The sequence below is a fragment of the Meleagris gallopavo genome, chromosome Z (assembly GCF_000146605.3).
Source record: "Meleagris gallopavo isolate NT-WF06-2002-E0010 breed Aviagen turkey brand Nicholas breeding stock chromosome Z, Turkey_5.1, whole genome shotgun sequence".
Classification (NCBI taxonomy): Eukaryota; Metazoa; Chordata; class Aves; order Galliformes; family Phasianidae; genus Meleagris; species Meleagris gallopavo.
Window position 1 is genome coordinate 51740827 of NC_015041.2, and position 8750 is coordinate 51749576.

The 8750-nt window shown below is 40.4% G+C and overlaps 1 protein-coding gene across 1 annotated transcript in view; it reads right to left on the reverse strand.

Moving 5' to 3' along the window:
• Positions 1–6: 6 nt before the first annotated feature.
• The window catches only part of FAM81B (family with sequence similarity 81 member B), a 17616-nt gene continuing 8872 nt past the window's right edge, over positions 7–8750 (reverse strand). Inside the window, exons 4-7 of the mRNA XM_031557362.1 lie at positions 7621–7727; positions 4661–4793; positions 2069–2264; positions 7–805 (exon numbers count right to left, since the gene is read on the reverse strand). Of these exons, the coding sequence (XP_031413222.1) occupies positions 711–805; positions 2069–2264; positions 4661–4793; positions 7621–7727 (531 nt within the window). The 3' untranslated portion in view covers positions 7–710. The remainder of the gene's footprint in view (positions 806–2068; positions 2265–4660; positions 4794–7620; positions 7728–8750) is intronic.

Consider the following 8750-nt stretch of genomic DNA (forward strand, 5'->3'; position numbering starts at 1 on the left):
GTTTTTTTTTAGGGGGGGGTGAGAGGGTGGGCGGAAGGAGTTGTTTAAGTACGACAAAGCCCACTGCTGATTACAGTTTTGAGCACTATATTGATAATCAGCAACAACTTTCTTCAGTAAGACAGAGGAGATGAGTAATAAACCTTAATAATGCTTCTGCTAATAATTAACTTGCATTTTAGCATGTGTAAGCAACTTACAAGCTAGTTTTAATGATTGAGTAACTTCTTATAAGCAGTCCAAGTCTTTTCATAATGCTATTACTACCTACACATTCTGTGGAGCTGAAGAAATCTATTCAGTTTGATTTCAGTATTTACAGCAATCTAAAACTGACATAGCTTACAGCAGAACTGGGCTAACAGTCCTTAAACACTGAGTGATAAATTTCATGAAGCCCTTTAAGTAGTATGAATACTTCTGTATGAAGTCTGCTTTCAAGATTCTGAGTCAATCTTTACTTAAAGCTTTTCTTTCTATACTTTTAATTGTGAATTTGAAAATGGCTGCAGGTGTAGCAGAACTGTTATTTTTTTGGCTGTCCATTATCTCAAGCCACAGGAACATCCTACAGCAATAGAGGAAAACAAAGGTGAGCGTGTTTAGACCAATGCTGCTTCTCCTTAGAGAGAGAATCTGAGTGTGTTTATAAGGATTTGCTTTTGCAGTTCAGTGCAACTTTCTCATGGAAAGTCTCTTGCTTTGTACCTTTATGTGTATTTCTCAGTTTTCTTCTTTTCAAGTTTCAGCTTCGTGTTCTGTATTTGTTTGAGCAGCTCCAGGGACTCATGAATGGATTGAAATCCTGGTAGGGAAATAGGAACAATTAATTAAATTGTGTTTGCTTTTAATACACTAGGAGATCCCTCTTTTTTTCCCCAAATACTTCTGACCCACATGTAAATCAGACCACATTAAACCCAATCTATTTATTTCTTCTTTTCACTGAATACCATAAATATGCAATATCAGCTTACGTTGCCAACTCCTTGCTGTAGGAGTCATATCTTCCAGTGCACTGGACATGCAGGAATCTCAAGAGCCCCCACTAAAACATTGGAATCTTTTGTTCTGAAATTTATTATCCCAGCATTCTTCTGCTTTCAGTCCCTCATGCCTCAAGCTCCTTCCTGTATGAAGATTGTTGCTAATTTAGAACTTCATTTGTTAATAGCTCTGGAGCAGACCTACTGAGTTGCAAATAATGAAGGAATTGGAACTGAAGTAAGGAACAGTGATCCTAGTCTTAGAAGATGAGAACATATCAGATGTGAAGAACTTGTGTAGTGTTTTCAGCCATCTGTTCCCTTGGAGTGTTGGCTGAGTGATTTTTTTGCATTAACTAGTGTTTCCATTTTGTTTCCATTATTAGCTGCAAGTGGGGCAATAGGAAACTTTACAATGAGCAAAATCGTCCTTTCCAAAGCCTTGTGCTTTGTGCAAGGTGAATTGCTGTTAGTAGTTGAACAGCCAGAATTGGCTCAGGCTGGTAATTCCCAGAGTCCATGCTCTGGGAATTATGTGCATCGTGATTGTACCCATAAGAAGCATCTACTGTGTGTTCAGCAAGGTTATCTAAATGCTTCTGCATTCATATATGCTATGGTCTGGGTAAGGTAAGCTATTAAACAACTGGGTGCCTCTTTTTCAATCTCCTGTTAGTGGAGAATGGGGAATAAAGACTGTAAAAAATATAAAGCAATCAAACATGATCAGCAGGACCTGAGGCAAAAGGCAAAAGTATTCACCTCTCAATTCAGGTTAGTCACCTTGTGAGCAGAAGAAAGATGTACTCAGAGAAATTTGGAAAGTGGATTGTGAAATTGCCTTTTAGATCATCTTACCACCAGATCCTTAGGAAGAGAAAGCAACCTGTGTGCGTATATCCTGCTGGTGCTGGTAAGGACAGCTGGGCTAACCTAGATGCCTAAAAATGACACCTGTGAAACCAAAGTGTGGGAGAGAGGAACAGTCTTGTGCAGATGCTTGTCTCATTACTGGAAAATATTTTCTGCGGCAGTAATTTACTGTACAAATGTACTGACAAATAACTGCATGAAATTCTCACCCGATCTGTATTCATTCTGGATTTCCTCAAGCTCCTTCCATATCTCTCTTTCAAACTTGGTGATTCTTGCATGCAGATTTTTTTCATCACTCTTCATTTGGTTCAACTGCCTTTTGTATTTCTCTGGGTTATCTGATTGCTCTAGCTGTAGTGACACAAGTAGAAGCTTCTCTTCTATTTTCTTTTCTGCTGCTTCCTTTAAAAACATGGCAGAAGGTAATGATAAGATGCTTTAAATATGCCCACCATTATACTCCATCCTAGCAACCCTGAAATTAATCAGTTTTTTCTTCCCATTCCCAAGAACAAGAGTATTGCAGAAATGCAGTTAGGTCTGGTACCGTGGAGGGATGTCAATCCTCTTTTCTCCAACTAACTGGATTAACTGGTGAAGGGGCTGGGGCAGGCCAGAGGGGCTTTCTTTATTATTTTGTTATTTTTATCATTTATTTTAATTCCAGTTGTTCTCACTGTTTCATTCTCTAACAACAGCCTGGGAATTTAAACAGCTTACTTCAGGTTGCTTTCATGCACTTACCTCAAAAACAAGTTTATGAGCCAAGGGGCGAAGAAATGAGGGGTGTACCCAGCTCCATTAGTAAGGGCAGCGAGCCCCTAACAGCTGCTCTTCGGAGTCCAGTGTCACTCCTAAGGGCCACTGCACCTCCTCAGAGATGTGCTCATAGTTGAGCCATGCTGCTGACCACTCCTTTCTTGCTCTCCAAGTTGCACTGAGTCTTCTGCTAAGGTCCATCATCAACATGTTCAAAATTCCTCACCTTCTGCAGCCCCGGTGGCACAGAGAATTCAGGCAATGCCGGGGTCTGCCTCTCAGGGAAAATATCTGCAAACCTGGCAGAGTTTTTTGAGCCTAAACTGAGTTAATGGTGATGCTGAAAAGGCATTCTGTGTTTACAAACATTGCCATGCTGTACAGGTGGCTGGTGGAGTGAGTCAGCTCCGGGAATAACCAAACTGCTGTTTCGTACTCCCAACACAGCTCCAGCTTCAGCACAAAACACATCCACCAGCCCTCTTATCCATCTGACTTCAGTCATGTCAAAAAGGTGACCAACAGGACTTTTAACCAATTTTTCACATGGTCTGATAGTGATAGGACAGCAGGAATGGTTTTATACTAAAAGAGGGGAGATTTAGGTTAGATCTTAGGAGGAAATTCTTTACTCATAGGGCAGTGGTGCCCCATCCCTGGAGGTGCTCAAGGCCAGGTTGGATGGGGCCCTGGACAGCTGAGCTGCTGGGGGGCAGCCCTGCCCACGGGATGGATTGGGGCTGGGTGGGCTTTAAGGTCCCTTCCAACTCAAACCATTCTGTGATCCTATGTTTGATCCTGAAAACAGCTGGCTGTGCTGCTAAGGCCCGTGTCTGAGCATGGTCAGTGTACTCCCGGTGGGTTTTGAAGCTCACCTCACACTGCTCCCATCTCCAACAGAATGTTTACCTCAGCCCTCAGGGGCTGTGCTGTTTTCCCTGAGAAGACACCCATCTGCTGTAGGGAACTGCTTTAGCATGAATGATCTCTGAGGGTCCCTTCCAACCCATTCTGTGATTCTGTGACACCAGTAGCCCTGTGCACGCATGTATATGTATACACAAGAATAAAGGCATTCCTTATAACTTCATCTATTAGAAGGCGGCTTACAAATCTTTAAGTCCTGTTAAAGTTGCATTGCTTGACACTGCAGCTCTTCCTGAGAAGAGCTTAACTAGATATTTTAAAATATGTATCAAATATGTATCAAAAATAATCACCAAAACTGCAGTAGGAGGGTAGCTGTGAGACAATGCCTGAGGAGTCAGAAACCTGTATCTGCCTGGTTGCACCAAATGTTTGGCATTGACAACTAGAGATTGTGAAGCAGAATAAGTGGAAATTAAAGTTCTACTGTGTTTTAGTTCATTTTGAGTAATTTCTCTGTGTGGTTTTATTTAGCAGTCTTCATTCTGGTTGTAAGACATGGCAGGTGTGTTTCAATTGGTTTTGAACTCCAAAGCTGAGTGAACTACATGCAGCAAAGGGGGAAAAACTTTGGAGTTGTGAAGGAATTGATTAAAAGATACCGGCCCTGTGCCAAGCACTGACTGCTGTGGTGGAGTCTAAGCTCTCTGCGTATTAATATACCAACCACGATATGGTGATGGCATGTCTATGTTTAAAACCAGTAAGAATTTGCATTGAAGATCCCTTACTATTCTGAGCCTGTCAATGAATGAAAAAAACCTTATGATGTTCAGTGAAGGCACTGATGCTCATTCTGGGACAAGTCACCGCTATTGGGTAAACTAGGGTTTCACAAATACTCAGTTCATATTGTTGCCCAGATTGTGGGATCTCCATCCTCAGAGGTACTTAAAAGTCACCTGGAGGAGACCTGCCACCTGCCTTTGTCATTTGTCCAGTTTGAGTGAGGAGCTCTATCTCCGGACTTCCAGATATTCCTTTGAAATAAATTATTCTACAATTGTATGTTCTTCGTAATTCAGTTGTGGCCATCCCACAAGGCACCAGGGCAATTCCATTTTTGTGCGTAATCTCATGGTAGGTGTAACTTACTGTGTGGGAAGCCTTACCAGCCTTTCCTTCATCGCACTGAGCAGCTGGTGCTGGTACTGGGTTCGATCTTCAGATTGTGTCAGCTGCACCTCCGTCCACTTCCGCTGATTCTGAATCTGATCTTTGAAGTCATTTAGAATGCTTGTCAACCTAAAATTAAGATAGGGTTTTTTTAGTAACAAGACTTAAGGTTTAGTCAGCACTGTGGGGGAGTCTTGAGTCATTAAATTGTTTAAGTTACTTCGGATCTCCTCAGTAGTTTCCTAAGGAGACCAAGCTCAATTATTTTATTAATCCTTATCTTGAGACTGCATATACATGACAAAATGTGATTTCTCTAGTGCAGTCTAATTTAAGAAAATACCTGAGGGCTGAAAAATGCTGTTTTGCAAGTGGTATTATCTTTATTTGAAGTGAATGAAGAAACTACACTATTCCAATGAACATCAGCTGTGCTCCTGGACATCACAGTGGGCACCAGAATCACCTGCAGTTTGAAAAGGCTCATAAGGATGAAAGACATTTTTAAGTAATGGTTTACAAATGCAGAGAAAACATGCACGTGCCTTTGAAGCACCAGCTGGACAGAAATGTGAAAGCCCTCCCTGGAGACAAAAAGGGCAGTGGCTACAAGGATGCCACACAGACTGAACTTGCAAACTCCTGAGCTAGAGAGCAGTGTGCTTGCTTTTCTTATGCTGCAGCATGTAATTGACAATATGAGCCATGAGGAGACATGAACATATGTCCAAATTCTAGTCACACATTTAAATTTCCATTCTCATGCAGGTTGCCAGACTTCCACAGAAAATTTGAGTGTAACTGTATTAATTCCTTAGGCATACTTGGATGCAAAGAATGACCAACTGAAATTTGTTTGGGTCTCAGCCAGCTTACAAGCTAGCAAGAAAGGAGCAGGATTTTATAACTAGACTTCATGCTTAAAGCACTTGTAACACTTATGTCACTTTTCAAAAGAATGTCTGAGAGAAACTGTTTTTTGAAACCAAATGATTGATAACAATTTTGTATCTGCCTAATGAAGTGATAATTGCCATCTAATGTAATGTAATTACTAATGTGATGTGAGAAACAAATTAACATTAACAGAATTTCTCTAAGTGACATATTACTGCTGTTTGCTTGCTTAGACAATGCCTTACCAAGATATTGTATGGCTGTGAGGTCAGTTTATTGTTATTACTCATTTTATTAGTTCTAGGATTATTTTAACAATAATATGAGTTTGGGGCTGGGTGAGCTTTGAGATTCCTTCCAACCCAAGCCACTCTGTGATTCTGTGAATTACTATCCCTTCTGCAAGGAGCTAACAAAAAGAGATCTACAGTGAGCCAGGCTGCAGAGACAGACGAGTTGCCATAGTCTTGGTCCAGATAGTCCCTGAAATATTAATGAGATACTTGTGGCTATTTAATAAGCGCATCCTCTAAGTAGTGCTGCAATAAATGTGAGAGCAGAACTATTGACAAGTGATCTGCCTCTGTGCAGTTGAATACAGCTATTTGTCAGCTAACCAGCCATGAGAGACGAGTACCCAGTCCCTCAACTGTGGAGGCCAATGCTATCTAGCAAAGCAACACTTCCTCTGAAGTCCTGAAATAGTTTAAAAATTTATCAGGTTTTCAGTATAACTGTATATAGAAGTATCAGTTTGCACTTTTACAAAACAACTGCCAGATCAGAAAAACTGCTGGTTACCAGACAGTTTCATGCCACTTGAAGAAGTAACTGGGCTTTGCAATCAAATTAAACATGCCGGTTCATAAGCAGAAACTCCAGTCTCTCCTAGCAAAAGAAGTTACATTTTACTTCACATTAAAAGACACAGTTCTAGTGCATCTCATAGTGTTGGAAGCTTCCTATTTCTGTTGGAAGTTTCAGTAAGACCTAATTGACTTACGAGAAACTCAGCATTTTCTTAAATTTTCATATTTCCCTCTTTTCTGGCATTTTTCCATTCTTTTTTTTTCCTTTTTTTCTTTTTTTTTGTATTTGCTTCTTGTTAATCTCACATTGTCTTAATTCTCTTCATCCTTTACTCTCTGTCTTTCTGTAACTCCTTTTTTTCCTCACTTTAATTCATTCTCCTTTTTAGTTGTTATTTCACTATTCATTCTTACTCCTTTTCTTGTTTTCTTGATGTGAACATTTTGTGTTTAAATAGCATATTTTTAACTCTGAATGCGATTCAGATAAATTTAATTCAAATACTCCAAATTTTAAGAAGTGGAAATGCTGCCTTTGAAGTATTGTTGCAGTATTAATATAATTAAATTTCAAATTACTTTTGTTGGCTCTGCTGTTTAGTGCTTGGCTGTTTAGCATTGTTCTGCATATGGATGCCATACACTTTAATTCACTGTGTAATCACTGGAGCTCCTACCTCTGTAAAATTCATCAAGATTAAAAGGACGCTCTGAAAGTACTTTTGCAACCAGAATATGATAAATATATGGCTGAAGAAAGAAACAATAAATTACAAATCCAAGGACATGTGAAGCTGTACAGCTTCACCCCTCAGCTCCATCCCTGTCCTACCCCTGCCCACCTCCCTCAACCAGCACTGCTCCATTCCAGCTGCTCTCCCAACTGAATGACAGAGCAAACCTTTCAATAAAATGTCACCTGCACCTTAGGCAAGTCACAAGTTAGACTCAATTACTGTGGTAAATAGTACCTTTCTACTCAGTGCCTTTCTTTTAGGTATGGAAGGGTAATTGCCTTTGTACCTTCTTACAGGATGGCATTTAGTGCCTCATTTTAACAACTAGCTTACGAGACAATGTATTTTCATCATGTATTTTCATTATTTTATAGCATGGATGTTCATTAACCTTTTGTTTATGTTTTGAATAGATGTTAACTAATGGGTTTGTTTGGCTGTTTTATGACAACCTGTTCATCATACTAAAGTATCCAAGGTGAATTATCATAATGAAAACCATTCATCACCTACTTGAAATCCAGAAGTTGCAATTCGTGATGTTGATCTCCATGGACTGTCTTTAAATTTGAGCTTTGATCCGAGTTGGAAGTCTCTATCTTGCTTAATAGCTGCATTACCTAATGAGAATTAACAGAGAATGCCTTTATGAGCCAGAAGGTGAGCACTTATCTTTAAATAAGTATTATGATTGCAAGAGTGAAAAAAACAACTGACTCAAAGGTACAACTTTGAAATTCTCTCACAAATGATTTCATTCAGCGAGGACTTGAGCTCAGGGTCACTCAGGCTATAAGAATCACTTAGTGGAAGTTTTTGTGGACACAGGTTTTGTAATTAAATTCACAGATAACTAAGACTTTTTATCTCAAGAAGACACTGTGTACCACTAAAACTTCCCTGAAGATGTTAGAAACCAAGGGGTAATATTCCTTGACAGAAAATGTTTATCAAACACCTGTTGGACTCCCAACACCAGCGAAAGAAGGAGACAGTCACTCACAGATCAGTCCCTCGCCTCCCCCATCCACGCTGAAATGAACATCCAAAGCACCAGAGACTCTAGCCTGAGTACCTGCACACTGAGGCATTTTTGGCTGGAGCTGTCCCCATTCTATGGGTCCATTCCCTTCTGGGGGAGAAGGATGAGAGAGTGCCTCAGGAACCAGGGCTGTGGCGAATCATAAAATCGTAGAATCATCAAATCAATTCAGCTGGAAAGGACGCTTAAGGTTTATCCAGTCCAACTCCCTTGCAATGAACAGAGAGACCTACAACTTGAGCAGGTGCTCAGAGCCCCCTCTAGCCTGACTTTGACTGTCTCCTGGGACGAGGCATCCGCCACATCTCTGGGCGACCTGTGTCAGTGCCTCACCAACCTTATTATAAAAACTTCTTTATTTCCAATCTAAATCTCCCCTCTTTTAGTTTGAACCCATTTTGCCTTTTCCCATCACAGCAGATCCTGCTAAAGAGCCTGTCCCCTTCATTCGTATAGCTCCCCTTTAGTACTGAAAGACTGCCCTGGTGAGGAAATACCTTCATCTGGTTGATAGCTGTGGCACATGTATGTCAACAGGGAGCTGCTAAAGGCTCATGTTTTGATAGCTTAATACTCAACAAAAAAAAAAAAAAATGCTTTG